This window comes from Oncorhynchus mykiss, chromosome 5, assembly GCF_057628025.1.
Source record: "Oncorhynchus mykiss isolate SJ-2025 chromosome 5, ASM5762802v1, whole genome shotgun sequence".
Taxonomy (NCBI): Eukaryota; Metazoa; Chordata; class Actinopteri; order Salmoniformes; family Salmonidae; genus Oncorhynchus; species Oncorhynchus mykiss.
In genome coordinates this window covers 60,348,598-60,369,139 of record NC_143026.1, presented here as the reverse complement: position 1 = coordinate 60,369,139, position 20,542 = coordinate 60,348,598, and the positions used below count along the sequence as shown (strand labels likewise).

The 20,542-nt window shown below is 42.7% G+C and overlaps 3 protein-coding genes, 2 long non-coding RNA genes and 1 pseudogene across 5 annotated transcripts; 4 read left to right on the top strand and 2 right to left on the bottom strand.

The window, feature by feature from the left end:
- Nucleotides 1–456: 456 nt before the first annotated feature.
- Nucleotides 457–7,479, bottom strand: LOC110524166 (uncharacterized). The gene is made up of 8 exons (XM_021603554.3): nucleotides 7,136–7,479; nucleotides 6,255–6,291; nucleotides 5,941–6,012; nucleotides 5,743–5,863; nucleotides 1,520–1,699; nucleotides 1,376–1,422; nucleotides 1,030–1,118; nucleotides 457–861 (listed from the first exon to the last, which is right to left on the bottom strand). The coding sequence occupies exons 1-8, from the start codon at nucleotides 7,152–7,154 to the stop codon at nucleotides 764–766; spliced, it is 663 nt and encodes a 220-aa protein (XP_021459229.1). The 5' UTR covers nucleotides 7,155–7,479; the 3' UTR covers nucleotides 457–763.
- A 40-nt stretch (nucleotides 7,480–7,519) lies between these two features.
- LOC149983530 (uncharacterized) lies at nucleotides 7,520–8,261 on the top strand. The gene is made up of 3 exons (XR_016496188.1): nucleotides 7,520–7,819; nucleotides 7,955–8,059; nucleotides 8,165–8,261. It is a non-coding gene; the product is annotated as an uncharacterized LOC149983530 (long non-coding RNA).
- Nucleotides 8,262–8,426: 165 nt separating this feature from the next.
- Nucleotides 8,427–8,962, top strand: LOC149983529 (uncharacterized). The gene is made up of 3 exons (XR_016496187.1): nucleotides 8,427–8,550; nucleotides 8,669–8,745; nucleotides 8,870–8,962. It is a non-coding gene; the product is annotated as an uncharacterized LOC149983529 (long non-coding RNA).
- A 68-nt stretch (nucleotides 8,963–9,030) lies between these two features.
- Nucleotides 9,031–13,196, top strand: LOC149983528 (furin-1-like; the record flags this gene model as incomplete). The annotated part of the gene is made up of 3 exons (XM_090235381.1): nucleotides 9,031–9,240; nucleotides 9,384–9,596; nucleotides 12,968–13,196. Coding segments are annotated over 3 exons (528 nt in total), but the record flags the coding sequence as incomplete, so codon positions are not given.
- LOC149983527 (uncharacterized) lies at nucleotides 13,186–15,613 on the top strand. Its single transcript, XM_090236692.1, has 2 exons — nucleotides 13,186–13,269; nucleotides 14,918–15,613. The coding sequence occupies exons 1-2, from the start codon at nucleotides 13,186–13,188 to the stop codon at nucleotides 15,461–15,463; spliced, it is 630 nt and encodes a 209-aa protein (XP_090092818.1). The 3' UTR covers nucleotides 15,464–15,613.
- Nucleotides 15,614–15,868: 255 nt separating this feature from the next.
- Nucleotides 15,869–18,305, bottom strand: LOC149983526 (uncharacterized; annotated as a pseudogene).
- Between the last annotated feature and the right edge of the window lie 2,237 nt (nucleotides 18,306–20,542).

The window sequence follows — 20,542 nt, the reverse complement described above, 5'->3', positions numbered from 1 at the left end:
CCACCCTGCTTCCTGATAGGCTAGGTGGAATTGTATCCCTATTGCTACCTACCAATCGTCTAAGATGTGCATACAGGGTTAATTTGGGATTGGGTGTTGCTGAGTAGAACCAAAGACGGGCCCTGTGACAATACTTTGAGGTTGTATCCAACCTCATTTCCTTGAAGTAAACACTGATCTGACATGACAATTGGTGAAAGCAATACCAAGGAAAGCTTGCTTACGCCAATTCAATGTCAGATCAGTGATTACTACAAGGAAGAAAGGAAACATTGAGTATTCAAATAGGAACTATTTGGTTGAACCAGAGACAAAGGAAGAAAATATCTAAACTCTGTAGAACTACTGTGTGTACCAAGTGCACCATCTACTGACTGAAGTACAAATAGTCTTCAGATAAAGTACACCAACACATTACAGAAAGGTAAGAATAGACAACACAAAAGAAAGCAAAATACCTGATGTGACTTTATCTAAATAGTGATGACCATAGAAATATTGTTTAAAATGTTCAGTTAAAATTATTATATTGCTGAGAGAAAATTAGAAATTGATGAATGTCATACCTGCCAGTATCAAAATCTGTGCAGGGCCAAGAACAACAACAGTTAAACTAGGGACAAGAAATGAATTTAATTGTTTATACAGAGAAGAGGAGCCAGAGAATACCCAGAGTGACTCCTGAGGATATTGCCTACCGGTTTACTGGGTGGCCAGACCACCCATGAATACAACATTTACAAACAGCCAGAGACAGAGAATTTCACTTGCGATACCAAATCCTCATTTTCTTCTCTCTCTTTATTTTCTTCTGCAACTGGAGCGTCCCGTAGAGAAGGGCCTCTGCTGTGGGAGGGCAGCCTACAAGAGGACAAGTAAACAATCAATTTGAGTCAAATGTTTTCTATAAAAAGCAAATAAAATATTCAAAAGACCTATTGTTGTGATTTGTTTATTTTCCACATTGCTGTACATATATCCGGGACAAAACGTATTATTTATTTCATAATTAAAAAAACAATGAGATACCTGGAACGTATATGTCCACTGGTACGATGCGGTCACACCCTCTGACCACTGCGTAAGAGTAGTGGTAGTAGCCACCCCCATTGGCGCAGCTGAAGGACAGAGTAATAAGATAAGTGGCTCAACTAACAGTTAAATGTGAAATGCAAGATTAATATGTCAACCAACACTGTAAAAGCACTGTGTAATGGTAAATCTTGGTGTGGGAAGCAGATAACTTTAGGGAGGTTGTGTTAAACAATCAGGTGTTATTAAATGGAAAAAGTTCAGGCGATCATGAGATCCATTTCAAACTAGATAACCACTAAAATGTTTGTTTAAATCTAATCATATTACGACAATACTTTACCTTCCCATGGAAATGACATATCTTGGCTCAGGCATCTGGTCATAAACCTAGGGGAAATAATGAACATCATGGTGAATTCATACACTCAATAAAAGCAAATACAGAACTCCTTTCTCCGAAGAAACATGTCCTTCAGTCAAATACCTTGCGCAAAGCGGGGGCCATCTTGTTGGTCAGGGTGCCTGCCACAATCATGACGTCGGCCTGTCTGGGGCTGGCTCTGAACACCACTCCGAACCGGTCCATGTCATAACGAGGAGCCGCCATGTGCATCATCTCCACCGCACAGCACGCCAGTCCAAACGTCATGGGCCATAAGGAGCTCTAACGTAGAAACACAAAGACAGATTGCTTTGTAGACTTATCAGTCCAATCTGAACAAAGATCACTGAGTCAGTCAATGCTTTCCCTTATTCATCTCGGGTGAAAATAAAAGTGAGATATGGCTGGCCCCCACCTCTTGGGCAAAACATTTTAGTGGCCCTCCCTCTCAATGGCAGAGAATTTAAAAAATGCAAGTTGTTTCAAAGCTAATTTCCTGCAATTCTACACATTTTGCCATGACTTATGCCATGTTACCGTAATATCTGAGTGAGAGTGACTAACAAAATCAATAAAATTAAATAAAATGTTATTGGTCACATACACATGGTTAGCAGATGTTATTGCAAGTGTAGCGAAATGCTTGTGCTTCTAGTTCCGACAGTGCAGCAATATCTGCGTCTGAGTCACTGGATTACTGGTGCTCTTCCATGCCGTCCCTAGGAGAGGTACGTCACCTGAGTGGATTGAATCTCTGACGTGATCTTCGTGTCCGAGTTGGTGGTTGAAGATATCCCTCTAGTGATGTGGGGGCTGTGCTTTGGCAAAGTGGGCGGGGTTATCCTACCTGGTTGGCCCTGTCCGGGTGTATAGTCGGACGGGGCCAGTGTGTCTCCAGACCCTCCAGTAATTTTGCTGAAATAGTTTGTGTCGGGGGGCTAGGGTCAGTCTTGTTATATCTGGAGTATTTCTCCTGTCTTATTCAGTGTCCTGTGTGAATTTAAATATGCTACCTCTGATTCTCTGGACTACCTGGCCTGATGATTCCTTGCTGTCCCCAGTCCACCTGCTGCTCCAGTTTCAACTGTTCTGCCTGCGGCTATGGAACCCTGACCTGTTCACCGGACCTGCTGTTTTCCAACTCCCTCTACCGCACCTGCTGTCTCGACATCTGAATGATCGGCTATGAAAAGCCAACTGACATTTACTCCTGGGGTGCTGACTGGTTGCACCCTCTACAACCACTGTGATTATTATTATTTAACCCTGCTGGTCATCTATGAACGTTTGAACATCTCGGCCATGTAATGTTATAATCTCCATCCCGCTCAGCCAGAAGAGGACTGGCCACCGCCTGGTTCCTCTCTAAGTTTGTTCCTAGGTTCCTAGTCCCGTCCCCCCCCCCCTCGCCACCGTGCTTCTACATCTGCATTGCTTGCTGTTTGGGTTTTTAGGCTAGGTTTCTGTATAGCACTGACATCGGCTGATGTAAAAAGGGCTTTATAAATAAATTTGATAGATTACATGTTAGAATAACCAAACCGTTCCACAACCACGCAATACACACAAATCTAAGTAAAGGAATATATACATATAAATATACGAATGAGCAATGACATAGCGACATTGGCAAGATGCAATAGATGGTATAAAATATAGTATATACATTTTAAGTCTGAAGTTTACATACACCTTAGCCAAATACAAATACATTTAAACCAAGTAAAAATGCCCTGTTTTAGGTAAATTAGGATCACCACGTTATTTTAAGAATGTGAGATGTCAGAATAATAGAAGAGAGAATGATTAATTTCAGCTTTTATTTCTTTCATCACATTCCCAGTGGGTCAGAAGTTTACATACACTCAATTAGTATTTGGTAGCATTGCCTTTAAATTGTTTAACTTGGGTTTAATGTGTTTTGGGTAGCCTTCCACAAGCTTCCCACAATAAGTTGGGTGAATTTTGGCCCATTCCTCCTGACAGAGCTGGTGTAATTGAGTCAGGTTTGTAGGCCTCTTTGCTTGCATAAGTTTTCAGTTCTGTCCACAAATGTTCTATAAGACTGAGGTCAGGACTTTGAGATGGCCACTCCAATACCTTGACTTTTTTGTCCTTAAGCCATTTTCCACAACTTTGGAAGTACGCTTGGGGTCACTGTCCATTTGGAAGACACATTTGCAACCAAGCTTTAACTTCCTGACTGATGTCTTGAGATGTTGCTTTAATATATCCACATAATTGTCCTCCTCATGATGCCATCCATTTTGTGAAGTGCACCAGTCCCTCCTGCAGCAAAGCACCCCCACAACATGATGCGGACACCCCGTGCTTCACGGTTGGTATGGTGATCTTCGGCTTGCAAACCTCCCCGTTTATCCTCCAAACATAACAATGGTCATTATGGCCAAACAGTTCTATTTTGGTTTCATCAGACCAGAGGACAGTTCTCCAAAATGTACGATCTTTGTCCCCATGCGCAGTTGCAAACTGTAGTCTGGCTTTTTTAATGGCGGTTTTGGAGCAGTGGCTTCTTCCTTGCTGAGCGGCCTTTCAGGTTGTCGATATAAGACTTGTTTTGCTTTGGACGTAGATACTTTTGTACCCGTTTCCTCGAGCATCTTCACAAGGTCCTTTGCTGTTGTTCTGGGATCGATTTGCACTTTTCACACCAAAGTACATTAATCTCTAGGAGACAGAATGAGTCTCCTTCCTGAGCGATATGACGGCTCTGTGGTCCCATGGTTTTTATACTTGCGTACTATTGTTTGTACCGATGAATGTGGTACCATCAGGTGTTTGGAAATGGCTTCCAAGGATGAACCAGACTTGTGGAGGTCTACAAAAAAAAAATCTGGGGTTTTGGCTGATTTCTGTTGTATTTCAAGGCTTACCTTCAAACTCAGTGCCTCTTTGCTTGACATCATGGGAAAGTCATCCACAGGTACTCCTCCAATTGACTCAAATGATGCCAATTAGACTATCAGAAGCTTCTAAAACGATGACATCATTTTATGGAATTTTCCAAGCTTTTTAAAAGGCACAGTCAGCCTAGTGTATGTAAACTTCTGACCCACTGGAATTGTGATACAGTGAATAAGTGAAATAATATGTCTGTAAACAATTGTTGGAAAGTTTCTTGGAGGACCATTGTGGTATCGGCTGGAGGGGGTATACACAGCTGTGACAATAACCGAGGAGAATTGTCTTGGGAGATTAAACGGTCGGCATTTGATTGTGAGGAATTCTAGGTCAGGTGAACAAAAGGACTTGAGTTCCTGTATGTTGTTACAATTACACCATGAGGCATTAATCATGTAACATACACCCCCACCCTTCTTCCCGGAGAGATGTTTACTCCTGTTGGCGCGACGTACAAAGAATCCAGGTGACTGTATTGACTCCCAACAACATATCCCGATTGAGTCATGTTTCCGTGAAACAGAGTATGTACAATCCCGGTCTCTCTGGAAAGCAACCCTTGCCTTAATTTAGTTTCTAGCTTGTTATCAAGAGACTGGACATTGGGGAGTAATATACTGGGAAGCGTTGAGTGGAGTGAGCGCCTTCAAAGTCTGACCAGAAGAGAGCTCTGTCTACCTCTTCTCTGGCGGTGTTGTTTTTGGTCAGCCCCTAGAATCAGCTCAAATGTCTTGGGTAGTTCGGACAAAGGATCCGCTTCGGGAAAGTCGTTTTCCTGTTAAGTTCACGCCCCTCTGATATCTAATAGTTCTTCCCGGTTGTAATAACACAATAATATGTAATAACACCTAAGATTTTCTGGGATAACAAATAATAAATAAATAAAAAATATTGCAAAGTTCCTAAGGACTAGAAGTGAGGCAGCCCTCTCGGTCAACACCATTTTGTAAAAAGTGGGTCAGGACCCGTGGGCATGTGCCCGGTCGGTATTCTTACCAATCTAAAAATTCTTAGCTGACATGGCTAATTGAGTAACTGTCAGTGATTAACAAAATAAAAACTTCTCACGCACAATCAAACGTAGAAATCGCACCTTGTGTATTCTACTTTTCTGACTCAACAGTAAGTTGAGACCCGACTGAGTGCCAAAAAAAGAAAAAAAAGCTTAAGGCTGGATTAGAGGAATGCCTGTGATCATACGGTGCTGCCCTCTATAGTTAGTTTAATCATTTTGACAGTTGTTTGACTGGCAGCAAGTCAGCCACAGAATAGAACATGTCACAAAGGAGTTTTAGATGGAGGGGTGCACTTCTTGATTTTCTTATTGAAAGATTGACACAAACATTCAAAATGGACCATATGCCACTGAAGAACAGAGTACTTGCGGTGTGACATTGACTTACCCTGCGTGCCCAATTCACCAGATCATCCAGCTTAGTGATAACATACTCTCCCTTGCTGCTTGTTACTGCAGCGGGCTTGGCAGCAGCCACCGCTGTGCTTTTCTCTCTGACTGAAACGACACTGGAAGAACAGGAGGTAATATGAAGTACTCAAACAAATATTTGGACAAATTGAGACGTTTACAGGACCTCCCTTACCATGTAGCATTGCCACTTTTAGCAATATGGTGTAGCGACGGGCACGGTTGTATCGCAAATAATGAAATAGATCTGTGTGGTAGAAAAAGATTAGGTAATACGACCTTACAATACAACAGACTGACCATCAAGACAAACTAAATGGTATTAACAATACACAAATTACACTACTTTAAGGATTTAATAAACAGAGCAAACATTTCATAAGGTTACAGGTGATTTCAAAACAGAAAGAACCTACTAACTATAGTAAATCCTAGGCCTGTCTTAGTTTAATCACCTTATCTGCGTAATTTGCCTAACGTTATGCTTACCTTGATGAAAAGGTACCAAACGCGGCGAGGCGAGGAACTGCACAGGAAAGACCAAAAAAAAAAAGCACAGATGTCAACAAATGTATCTATGGGTTGTATTTAGATAACGGTTATTTGCGGGACACAACGAAATATTGGCTATAGAAAAGGCAGTGCGCTTTCTTGGGTGATATAATAAGCTGACTGACGTTTGTGATATAAATATTAATAGCGACAGTAGCTACCATCCATGCTTTACAAATGTTTTATTTAACTAGGCAAGTCAGTTAAGAACAAATTCTTATTTACAATGGCGGCCTACACCGGCCAAACCCGGACGACGCTGGGCCAATTGTGCGACGCCTTATGGGACTCCCAATCACGGCCGATTGTGATACAGCCTGGATTTGAACCAGGGTGTCTGTAGTGACGCCTCTAGCACTGAGACGCAGTGCCTTAGACCGCTGCGCCTCTCGGGAGCCCCTAACTAACATAACTTAGCTAGCTAGCACTATGAGCCTTTGCTCTTATGTAAAACAGGGACATGTATTGGTCTTTACTAGATTTACCACTGAGACGTTAATAACCATGCACAATGTCTGAGAAACTTCACGCGTGCTAGCTTTATAGCTAGCTAACTACACGAACAAACAGCATTTGCTAACTAGCATATAGTTGTTTCTGATTAAGCCAGGGGTTCAGGAGTGCTAGCAGCTAACTAGCTTGCAAGGTCAGGGAATACAAACCGTTGTGATAACAAAAAAATGTCACGGACAACCAATATAATACATGAATCGGAAACGATACAAAAGTGTAATATTTGTGAGATAAATTAGTTAGATATTTTCCAGAATGATATGTTTCAGTAACTCGCTTTACGTTTTAGCCAAAACATCACTCACCCACCAACGCCGCCATCATAAGCAAATATAATAGCTAGGACTTCCGGTGACTATGCTTACACAATAGAACCATTTGGGGCGTTCTCTTCCATATTTTTTTATTGACAGGACTACAAAAATGTCTGTATATTAGTAAAACGTAGGCCTATTGATTGGTCTGAATTTTCGAAGTGAATTGCTCAAAGTAAAAAACAAAGGTGTAGAAAATAATGTCACATTAGCCAGTGGATCCATGGGGTAAGAAGTAGATCAGAACAGATCCAGGATCAGTTTACACAACCCAAATCATAGCCCATTACAAAGCAAAACTGACTTCATAATGCGATAATTGGGCGCCAATCTGTGGCGGGAATATTTATTGATCATGCGCATGGAGGCCTGTTCGAATGTCAAACAACAACCGTTAGTGATACAACTTGTCAAAATCACTTAGTCATGTTGGAGGCATGAGAGTTATCAAAATGAAAGGGTTGTTTCCTTAAGACCAAAAATAAATCAGCTGAACAGTTACAAAAAGAAGCCAGCATGAGGTACCTGTACATTAGTTGCTCTTTGTGTATGGTGTATGTGTGCACAATTTACGCAGAGGTCATCTACACCAACAGTTGGGCTCTATATTTAGGTGGCACTCCTGAACAAATCAACAAGATTGCAAAGAAACATGGTTTCCATATCTTGGGAAAGGTAAAACAATTATGTTAATGTTAGTTCACAGTTTACTTATGCAATATAATTATTTGTATTTTTTATAGGTAGATCTTTTGGCATAATATGACTTGCTAGTAGGATCTCATTTCTTCTGGCATATTATATTTGTAGATATTTCCAGATGGCAACTATTACCATATGGAGCAACGAGGGGTGGCAAAACAATCATTGCAGGCACACTATTTGCATAATCTTCGACTGAAAATGGACCCTAAGGTGAACAGCCAATAGATCTGTAAAACACTTTCTAAAATTGGCTGTGATAACCAGTCCCAGTATTGCTCTTATTGTGATGAGTGTAATGATCTACCTTTTTCTCAGGTGCTTTGGTTTGCACAGCAATCTGGAAGGAGTAGAAATAGAAGACACTCATTCACTGTACCCACTGATCCATTTTTCAATCAGCAATGGTACCTGGTACATGTCAACATTATTCTTTCATTTTTGTTTGAAGTTTATTTCCATAATAAGAAGCTCTTTAGATTTTTATTCTGCTGTTTGAGGGTTTTCTGCCTTGAGTGAAAACATATGGTAAACCTGTTTTGAAAAAAATTAATTGTAACTGTAGGCTTCTGCTTTTCCAGAGTGAGGCCTTTAATCAGAATGTGGTAGCCGCCTGGGCTCGAGGCTACACAGGCAAAGGGGTAGTGGTGTCCATCTTAGACGATGGCCTAGAGACAAGCCACCCAGACCTTGCTGAAAATTATGTGAGCTATTGAGATGATTATTGTTGTAGGGGCAAATTATTGCATTTTGTTAATCATGAAGACAAATGGAAAATTATCCATCAGTAGAAAAAACAACAACATTGCATTGTACCTGTAGGATCCACTGGCTAGCTATGACATGAATGATAATGACCCCAACCCAGAGACTCAATACTCTCTGACCAGGCCAAGGAGGTAATTTGGCTGTGATGTTATTAAGATTTTACTACTACAAGACATTACATCATATAACATGTATGATCTGCACTATATGATGACATTCTGCATTGATGAACCCCTTTTGTCCTCTACTCCATAGGCATGGAACACGGTGTGCTGGGGTGGTGGCAGCGGTGGCAAATAATGGGGTGTGTGGGGTTGGAGTGGCACATCAGGCCAAGATCGGAGGCAAGTATTAACTATACATTAAATAATTCTCTCTGTTAATAGTATATAAAACAATACGGTAATTATCCTGCTTTAATTTCCACCCTGGCTTTTGCTCTGTTCTGTCCAGGAGTTCGGATGTTGGATGGACAAGTGACTGACCTGATAGAAGCCATGTCCTTAAACTTGAATCAGAAGCACATTGACATCTACAGTGCAAGCTGGGGACCTGAAGATTTGGGCAGGAATTTGGAGGGGCCAAACACATTAGCTAAAGAAGCCTTTATCAGAGGCATAAGCAATGTATGATACAACTTGCACTGGTCATCCTATATTACCTGTTTCATCAGTAGTACCAATCCGTTGGCTGAAGATTCTGGAGGCAAAGTAACTATTGCAGTAAGATCATACAATGAGTATTAAAAAGCAACTTCAATACCTTACAGGGCCGAGGTGGCTTGGGTTCCATTTACGTCTGGGCTTCAGGCAATGGGGGCGCCAGCTTTGACAACTGCAACTGCGATGGCTACACCAACAGCATTTACACGGTGTCTGTTGGAAGTACCACCGAGAAGGGAACTCTGCCCTTCTACAGTGAACCCTGCTCGGCCATTCTAACAACTACCTACAGTGGTGGAAGCTTTCAACACCACAGAATTGTAAGTGTCTTTTTCCCAACTCATACCATGTTATTGTTTTCAACATTCATATATACACTGAACAAAAATATAAATGCAACATGCAACAATTTCAAAATGTTACTGAGTTACAGTTCATATAAGGAAATGAGTACATTAAAAAAAGTAGTTAAAAAAAACTAGGCAAGTCAGTTAAGAACAAATTATTATTTACAATGACTGCCTATCCCGGCCAAACCCGGACGACGCTGGGCCAATTGTGCGCCGCCCTATCAGACTCCCAATCACGTCCGGTTGTGATACAGCCTGGAATCGAACCAGGGTCTGTAGTGACACCTCCAGCACTGTGATACCTGTGCCTTAGACCACTGCGTCACCCGGGAACATGGATTTCACATGACTGGGAATACAGCTTTGCATCTGTTGGTCAGAGATACCTTGAAAAGGTAGGGGCGTGGATCAAAAAAATCTGTCAGTATCTGGTGTGACCACCATTTGCCTCACAAAGAGCTACTTTGCATACAAGTTGACCAGGCTGTTGATTGTGCACCTTTGGCAGTGATTACAGCATCAAGTCTTCTTGGGTATGACGCTACAAGCTTGGCACATCTGTATTTGGGGAGTTTCTCCCATTTTTCTCTGCAGATCCTCTCAAGCTCTGTCAGGTTGGATGGGGAGCGTTGCTGCACAGCTATTTTCAGGTCTCTCCTGAGATGTTCGATCGGGTTTAGGTCCGGGCTCTAGCTGGGCCACTCAAGGACATTCAGAGACTTATCCTGAAGCCACTCCTGTGTTGTCTTGACTGTGTGTTTAGGGTCGTTGTCCTGTAGGAAGGTGTGGCCGTCTGGCCACTCTACCATGAAGGCCTGATTGGTGGAGTGCTGCAGAGAAGGTTGTCCTTCTGGAAGGTTCTCCCATCTCCACAGAGGAACTCTAGAGCTCTGTCAGAATGACCATCAGGTTCTTGGTCACCTCCCTGACGAAGGCCCTTCTCCCCTGTTGCTCAGTTTGGCTGGGCGGCCAGCTCTAGGAAGAGTCTTGGTTGTTCCAAACTTCTTCCATTTAAGAATGATGGAGGCCACTGTGTTCTTGGGGACCTTCGATGCTGCAGAATTTTTTTTGTACCCTTCCTCAGATCTGTGCCTCGAAACAATCCTGTCTCGGAGCTCACCGGACAATTCTTTTCACCTCATGACCTGGTTTTTGCACTGACATGCACTGTCAACTGTGGGACCTTATATAGACAGGTGTGTGTGCCTTTCCAAATCATGTCCAATCAATTGAATTTACCACAGGTGGACTCCAATCAAGTTGTAAAAATATCTCAAGGATGATCAATGGAAACAGGATGCACCTGAGCTCAATTTAGAGTCTTTTTTTTAAATTAATACTTGCAGTTGAAGTCGGAAGTTTACATACACCTTAGCCACATACATTTAAACTCAGTTTTTGACATTTAATCCTAGTAAAAATTCCCTGTCTTAGGTCAGTTAGGATCACCACTTTATTTTAAGAATATGAAATGTCAGAATAATAGTAGAGAGAATGATTTATTTCAGCTTTTATTTCTTTCATCACATTCCCAGTGGGTCAGAAGTTTACATACACTCAATTAGTATTTGGTAGCATTGCCTTTAAATTGTTTAACTTGGGTCAAACGTTTCAGGTAGTCTTCCACAGGGAAGTTGGGTGAATTTCGTCCCATTTCTCCTGACACAGCTGGTGTAATTGAGTCAGGTTTTATAGGCCTCCTTGCTCGCACAAGCTTTTTCAGTTTTGCCCACAAATCTTCTATAGGATTGAGGTCAGGGCTTTGTGATGGCCACTCCAATACCTTGACTTTGTTGTCCTTAAGCCATTTTGCCACAATTTTGGAAGTATGCTTGGGGTCATTGTCCATTTGGAAGAACCATTTGTGTCCAAGCTTTAACTTCCTGACTGGTGTCTTGAGATGTTGCTTCAATATATCCACATAATTGTCCTCCTCATGATGCCATCTATTTTGTGAAGTGCACCAGTCCCTCCTGCAGCAAAGCACCCCCACAACATGATGCTGCCACCCCCGTGCTTCACGGTTGGGATGGTGTTCTTCGGCTTGCAAACCTCCCCCTTTTGCCTCCAAACATAACGATGGTCATTATGACCAAACAGTTCTATTTTTGTTTCATCAGACCAGCAGACGTTTCTCCAAAAAGTACGATCTTTGTCCCCATGTGCAGTTGCAAACTGTAGTCTGACTTTTTTATGGCGGTTTTGGAGCAGTGGCTTCTTCCTTGCTGAGCGGCCTTTCAGGTTATGTCGATATAGGACTCGTTTTACTGTGGCTATAGATACTTTTGTACCTGTTTCCTCCAGCATCTTCACAAAGTCCTTTGCTGTTGTTCTGGGATTGATTTGCACTTTTCGCACAAAAGTAAGTTAATCTCTAGGAGGCAGAACGCATCTCCTTCCTGAGCGGTATGACGGCTGCGTGGTCCCATGGTGTTTATACTTGCATACTATTGTTTGTACAGATGAACGTGGTACCTTCAGGCGTTTGGAAATTGCTCCCAAGGAAGAACCAGACTTGTGGAGGTCTACAAAAATAAAATTCTGAGGTCTTGGCTGATTTATTTTGATTTTCCCATGATGTCAAGCAAAGAGACACTGAGTTCGAAGGTAGGCTTTGAAATACATCTACAGGTACACCTCCAATTGACTCAAATTATGTCAATTAGCCTATCAGAAGCTTCTAAAGCCATGACATAATTTTCTGGAATTTTCCGAGCTGTTTAAAGGCACAGTCAACTTAGTGTATGTAAACTTCTGACCCACTGGAATTGTGATACAGTTAATTAATTATAAGTGAAATAATCTGTCTGTAAACAATTGTTGGAAAAATGACTTGTGTCATGCACAAAGCAGATGTCCTAACTGACTTGCCAAAACTATAGTTTGTTAACAAGACATTTGTGGAGTGGTTGAAAAACAAGTTTTAATTACTCCAACCTAAGTGTATGTAAACTTCCTACTTAAACTGAAATGTAAATTTGCAAAAATGTCTAAAAACCTGTTTTCACTTTGTCATTGTGGGGTATTGTGTGTAGATTGAGGAATTACTTTTATTTAACCAATTTTAGAATAAGGCTGTAACGTAACAAAATGTGGAAAAAGTCAAGGAATACTTCCCGAAGGCACTGTGCAAATATGCATTTAGAATGACAAAGCATTCTGATAAATCTTTGACTAGTTTAGCTTTAGAATAATCATGCTTAAAAAGTAGTCACATGAATGCAAGAGGTTGCTGAAGATGTGTGGAACTTGAAAGAGGTCAATATTTATCTCACATTCACCACCTACAGCAACAGTAAGCAGAGCCTCAACAAAATACCTGGATGTTGTTTCCCCTCTAGGTCACCACTGACCTGCATCAGTCCTGCACCTCTGACCATACTGGGACCTCTGCCTCTGCCCCTCTGGCTGCTGGGATTATTGCACTGGCTCTGGAGGCAAAGTAACCACTCCTTTGTCTCTGTGCACCTGTAACTCAATAAACTTATTTGTTGTAAGGCTTTGTGTCATCGAGAAAGATGATAAAACTTCTCCCACAGCCCAAGACTCACCTGGCGTGATGTGCAACACCTCGTGGTGCGAGCATCAAGACTGGCAGATCTTCGAACGCATGATTGGCGGACTAATGGTGTTGGTAGACCTGGTGAGACATAAAGCACTACCTTCTATTGTTAGATAGTTAACCATTCAGGGAAACTGAGATGTGATTTGCTAGACTGTAGGGCATGAAATTGAGTAAAAAAAGAGTGAACTGGCATCTGATTTGCTTTATTATAGTCAGCCATTACTATGGATATGGGCTCCTGGATGCAGGCAGACTGGTGGACTTGGCCAGTAAATGGAAAAAAGTCAAACCTCAAAAGAAGTGCACCATTGACCTCATTACCAGATCCTTGTAAGAAAAAGACCCTTCTACTTTCATCTCACTTATGGATAGTTAGTAGGAATACAGCTACATATCAGTGTGTTCTCCAGCTGTTTACAGTACACATAAATACGATCTTCAGATTTGATTGAGCATGAACTGTCATTCAACCAAATGATAATACCAACTTGGCCGGTTAGATTTGTTGTACTTTATGTCTGTCCGATAGTGAACTCCGCATGAAACTAACATTGAGGTGGAATGTGACAGCTTGTCATGGCACCAGGAATTGGATTCGGTCTCTGGAGCACATTCAGGCACGTCTCACACTGACCTATAGCAGACGTGGAGATCTCTCCATCACCCTCATTAGCCCGAAGAAGACAATCTCCAATTTACTCACAACCAGGTAAGACACAGCCAAGTCAATGGACAGCAAACTTGAAACCAATAAATAGAAGTATGAAACCATTTATAGATACTCTGTCATAAGGTAGAATAAATATTATACATACAGCATAATGGTGAAGTATCAGGGTTTACAATATGCAACAAGAGTAACCCATCTTGTCTTTAATGTACTAAAATATTGCAATCCAATGTTACATCACAGGCCCTACGATAAAACGTCTGCAGGGTTCTCAGACTGGGCCTTCATGAGTACACACTGCTGGGATGAGGATCCCTCTGGATATTGGGTTCTACAGATAGAAAACAACGGAGATTCAAACAACAGAGGTACACGGACTTCAGCAGACATTCTCAAACTGACAAAAAACAACGTTTTTGGACTTTAAGGTGTCAACTTCAATAACACAGCGAGTCTCTTAAAACACATCTCTGGTATCTCAATTCAATTAGTTAATGGCAGAAAGAAATATTATACATCTAATGTGAACTAGAAAAATGTATTGTCATCCTTAACTAGGATTACAAATCAAAAGCACTCGGTGCTGCAGCTGACTCTGTTTGGCTCTGGCTTTCATCATCTGTTATAGTCCATATTGTTCAAACACACTCCTTCACATCTCATCAAAATATACTACTTAATGTATTCATGTCATAACATGACAATTATTTGTTTTTGTTCCCTGGTTTCCCACTGTTACTATTTATTTATTTGTGCGCTATACATTATGCATAATGAGCATTTTCTACAATGTACTCACCAACCAACTAGTTAATTTTTTTCTTTGTTCAAAGGATTCCTGTTGAAATTTCAACTGGAGTTGCATGGGACAGCTGAACACATGATAGGCCGGCGCATGGAGAGAGCAGTGGTACAGCAGTGTGCAGTGAGGAACTCTGATGGCGGCTGTGAAGGCAGGCTTCTACATTATTCATTCCCTGAATTTAGTTTACAATGAAACAGTTGCACACACACTGTCATTTCACGTTCTGGAAGACATCTAGAAAATGTTACTAACCAAGCAAGTATCCTCTGTTTATAGAGTGCATATACCCACTGTACGTATTTGAGAACAGCTGCCTGATGTCCTGTCCACCTCACTACTATGTATCAAATGGAAACAGCACCCGCTCCTATCAGAGGTGCTTACCCTGCCATCGCAACTGCCTCACTTGTTTCGGCAAACAGGACACAAACTGTCTGGACTGCCCTCCATATTCCACCTTGGATTCTCGTCGCAGTACCTGTAGTTCCCCCGTCTACCCCTGGGACCACAAAGGTAAAGTAACAAATGGCATGGATCGGACGGCAGCGGTTCTGGGTATTCTGATCGGAGGGCCGCTGGTGATTTTGTTTGTCATGTGGGCGATTGCATGGATGGTGAGCAGGTCGTTTCTACCACGTGGTGCTGCCAGGAACCAGGTGGACATCAGCACCAGTCATAGCAATGATGAGTCCAGGGATGTGGAGATGGTGGTATTCAGTATTACAGAAAGCCAGGCAGAGAACAGCGAGAGTACATCTACATTCACCAACATTCCCAATACTTCAAGAGAAACATGACTCACTTCAGTCAGCATAGAATTCATTATTGGCTAATTTCATGTTGACTAACAGAAACAGAAGAAACATTTTACAAATAGCTTTTATTGTTACTTCAGTATCATTCACAAACTTTTGGATGGATAAAATAAATATATTTTTAAGACCCAAGTTGCATTCAGTGGTTTTTATGAGAGCACATCAATTGGTAGAATATCCATCCATTTGCAATTATACATTTTAATTTCAAAGTACGTCACAGAACATTTTAAATCTAGGCAGCGGAATAGCTTAAAATTACACATTAAGACTGCTTAAAAACTTCCTCCACAACTAGAGGGAGGAACGGCTCTTGCATCTCAGATAAAATGTATGAATCCACATAAAAAGGTCCTGTATATGAGGAGCGAAAATACAACTTAAGCCTTTACAGACTTAGAGGTTAGAGGCATTCTGTGTAGCTTCACTGTACACAGATTACAAGAATGGGCTATTTCTGGGATAAGCTTTCTCTTGAAGTTGAAAGGGGAAGTGCTCTCCTCACTGAGTTTCCAAGATGTCTGTGGGTATGACCCTATCTGAATTTGCCACTGGGGCTCTGTGACATCTCCAGAGGCCAGGATGAAGGGGTGGTCTGATTACAGAGTGTGTCCCCAGACCCAAAGAGCAGCTGTCGGAGGCTAATGTCATACAGACAGTACAGATCGAAAGTCACCATGGCAAGGAGTGGGAAAATGGTAATCCCTGATCCAAAGCCTCTCCAGGGGCTACAAATATGGAGGCACAGCCAGTAGACAAGCCTACAGGAATACAATGAGGAGGAGAAACTCAAAACATGATCAGCTTTGCAATGTCAAACAATGAGCAATGGCTTTAAAACAACTCACCTTCCTTCAACGAAAACTCCAGTCAAAATGGGCACCACCCTCAGCTGCTTTTGAGGCAGGAATGTAGCCCGAACCAACAGATTGAGAATGTAGAGAAACAACTGCTCCATAGACGCATAGACAAACAGCTGCTGAATGGCCGGTCATCCGGGGAGAGCCTTAGCTGCATTCAAAGACCCAGTGCAGAACTGGCACATCGCACCAATCAGCATAGCTAGAGGGAGAGTAATGCAGTGTAAAAAGGCCTTAGGGGTCTTAGTATTCGATTTTTGAAAACCTAACACAAAACACCTAATGGTCTGTTTGATTTTGTCTGGCATTATGTGTCTTCAGCATCCTTTCCCATCAGTCTTTCATAATATCTTCCGTTCCTGCTTGACCGCCAATAGGTGAAGGGATTAGTTTTCACCATGTTGTTTTCATCAGTCCTTTCAGTAGAAATAAAGGAAATTAGGAAAGTAATGGAAACTATTAGGACACAGCCCAGGTGACTGGAGAACTAGTTACCGTCATCTTTTCTATTTTAGTTTAAGCTATTTATAAGGAGAGGGAGGAAATTGCCAGTGATCCAGTATGGTTAAAAGTGTTGACAATTAAAGACTAAGCCTTTGACAGACAGATTATGAGGCATTTGGAGAGACTTCTAAAATGGCATATATTTTTTAAATGGATTGCTCCAACTAAATAAGTAGGTTTGTAAAGCTCAGTATACAGGCACAATTGTTTCAGTCTAACATGAAACAATGATTCAGACATACCCAACAAGATGGGTACTGCAGCTACAGAACAGCAGCAAAGTGTGAAAGTAAGGCAGCTGACCATGTCAGGGCAGTCTGGGGCATCTATGGGAATGTAGAAATAGAGTGCATAGAGACTCCCCACAGCAAACAGAAGGGAGGCCAGGACTGAGCACACAACAGGAACGTGGCCTTGGCAGCATCTACAGCAGCAGCAGAACGGTACCATGCCTGCCACCTCTGGGACAGCCTCACATAGTCAACTCTAGGCCCTCCAGTGGCAAGTCGAGCAACGGTTGGCCTTCATCAATGGTGGACACCAGATTGTTGGATTCTGGACTCAATCTCTTTGTGTCTGTGTCATTGGCAATGTCTCTCAGAGAGGCTGACTTTGGAGTGCTGATGCAGTTTTCCACCGGGTCTTCCAAATTGTGCACTGTAACAATCAGAGGAATAGTTCCATCCTGAACTTCCTCTTCCCCCTCATGTGGTCTTCGCTCTGCCGTGAAGCCCTTGCTGGGTTGCTGGTGGCAGGAATCAAGCTCTATACAAAACTGCCACCATATGTCAATGTTGTGAATAATTAATAATGAATGACACCCAATCTGTTTAATTAGTTGCACTCAAATTAAAAACTAGTTTGTTTATCACTTATGGACAAGTTGATTGGCTGGCAGGGCTTCCAGAGAGAGGTGAGAACCTGTAACAGAGTGAGGAGTAGAGCTCCTCCACTGAAGATTCAGGACTGTCCGACACTGGTGCCAAGGAGATCTGTGTGTCCAAGTTGAGGAACGGGGAGAATGACAGCCTGGCAAGATCAATGTCCTGCAATTGATTGATGATGTCACCGATTGATTCCTTGCCATGTTCTGGCTTGGTGGCTTGATGCCTTGTCAGAGTCGTACAGCCTAGAGAGCAAACAGCAGATAGGCAACTTCACATTTAGTATGTAATCCCTACAATAAAACCTGACAAGTAATATCAGTCATGTTGATATTGCTTGCTTTTCCTCATGGTTTTCTGCCCTTAACCTTGTTCTGAACACCTCCAAGGTAATGTGGTTTGGTAAGAAGAATTCCCCTCTCCCCACAGGTGTGATTACTGCCTCTGAGGGTTTAGAGCTTGAGCTAGTCACTCAAGTACTTGAGAGTATGGCTAGATGGCACACTGTCCTTCTCTCTCCTTCTCTCAGTTCTCTCAGTTAGCCAAACTAACTGATTAGATGACCATCCTACCCATGCTAAATTACGGAGACGTAATTTATAGACGTAATTTATAGATCGGCAGTTAAGGGTGCTCTCCAGCGGCTAGATGTTCTTTACCATTTGGCCATCAGATTTGCCACCAATGCTCCTTATAGGACACATCACTGCACTCTATACTCCTCTGTAAACTGGTCATCTCTGTATACCCGTCGCAAGACCCACTGGTTGATGCTTATTTAGAAAACCCTCTTAGGCTCCACTCCCCCCTATCTGAGATATCTACTGCAGCCCTCATTCTCCACATACAACACCCATTTTTTTTTTAAACATAACCTTTATTTAACTAGGCAAGTCAGTTAAGAGCAAATTCTTATTGACAATGACGGCCTACACTGGCCAAACCCGGACGACGCTGGGCCAATTGTGTGCCGCCCTATGGGACTCCCAATCACGATACAGCCTGGATTCAAACCTGGGTATCTGTAATGACGCCTCTAGCACTGAGATGCAGTGCCTTAGACCGCTGCGCCACTCGGGAGCCCGAGTGTTCTGTTCTGCCAGTCACATTCTGTTAAAGGTCCCAAAAGCACACACATCCCTGGGTCGCTCTTCTGTTCAGTTCGCTGCAGCTAGCGACTGGAACGAGCTGCAACAAACACTCAAACTGGATAGTTTTATCTCAATCTCTACTTTCAAATACTCAATCATGGACACTTGCTGACAGCTGTGGCTGCTTTGCGTGATGTATTATTGTCTCTACCTTCTTGCCCTTTGTGTTGTTGTCTGTGCCTAATAATGTTTGTATCATGTGTTGTGCTGCTACCATGTTGTCATGTAGTGTTGCTACCATACTGTGTTGTCATGTGTTGCTGCCTTGCTATGTTGTTGTTTTATAGGTCTCTCTTTATGTGGTGTTGTCTCTCTGGTCGTGGTGTTTTTTTCCTATATTTTTTTTACATTGTATTATTTTTAATCCCAACCCTCTGACTCCACGGGAGGCCTTTTGGTAGGCCATCATTGTGAATACGAATTTGTTCTTAGTTAAATAAAGGTTCAAAAAATAACAAATGTCAAGGTTAAAATGGTCTGCTCCATTCGCGCCAGTCTGCATTATGAACATCTGGGCCGTTTTTCCAAAATGATGTGTATTTGACCTATTGGCTAGGATTGAAAGCATACAAATCCACTGCTCAAAAAAATAAAGGGAACACTTAAACAACACAATGTAACTCCAAGTCAATCACACTTCTGTGAAATCAAACTGTCCACTTAGGAAGCAACACTGACTGACAATAAATTTCACATGCTGTTGTGCAAATGGAATAGACAACAGGTGGAAATTATAGGCAATTAGCAAGACACCCCTAATAAAGGAGTGGTTCTGCAGGTGGGGACCACAGACCACTTCTCAGTTCCTATGCTTCCTGGCTGATGTTTTGGTCACTTTTGAATGCTGGCGGTGCTTTCACTCTAGTGGCGGCATGAGACGGAGGATACAACCCACACAAGTGGCTCAGGTAGTGCAGCTCATCCAGGATGACACATCAATGCGAGCTGTGGCAAGAAGGTTTGCTGTGTCTGTCAGCGTAGTGTCCAGAGCATGGAGGCGCTACCAGGAGACAGGCCAGTACATCAGGAGACGTGGAGGAGACCGTAGGAGGGCAACAACCCAGCAGCAGGACCACTACCTCCACCTTTGTGCAAGGAGGAGCAGGAGGAGCACTGCCAGAGCCCTGCAAAATGACCTCCAGCAGGCCACAAATGTGCATGTGTCTGCTCAAACGGTCAGAAACAGACTCCATGAGGGTGGTATGAGCCCCCGACGTCCACAGGTGGGGGTTGTGCTTACAGCCCAACACCGTGCAAGGCGTTTGGCATTTGCCAGAGAACACCAAGATTGGCAAATTTGCCACTGGCGCCCTGTGCTCTTCACAGATGAAAGCAGGTTCACACTGAGCACGTGACAGACGTGAGTCTGGAGACGCCGTGGAGAACAATCTGTTGCCCTGCAACATCCTCCAGCATGACCGGTTTGGCGGTGGGTCATGGTGTGGGGTGGCATTTCTTTGGGGGGCCGCACAGCCCTCCATGTGCTCGCCAGAGGTAGCCTGACTGCCATTAGGTACCGAGATGAGATCCTCAGACCCCTTGTGAGACCATATGCTGGTGCGGTTGGCCCTGGGTTCCTCCTAATGCAAGACAATGCTAGACCTCATGTGGCTGGAGTGTGTCAGCAGTTCCTGCAAGAGGAAGGCATTGATGCTATGGACT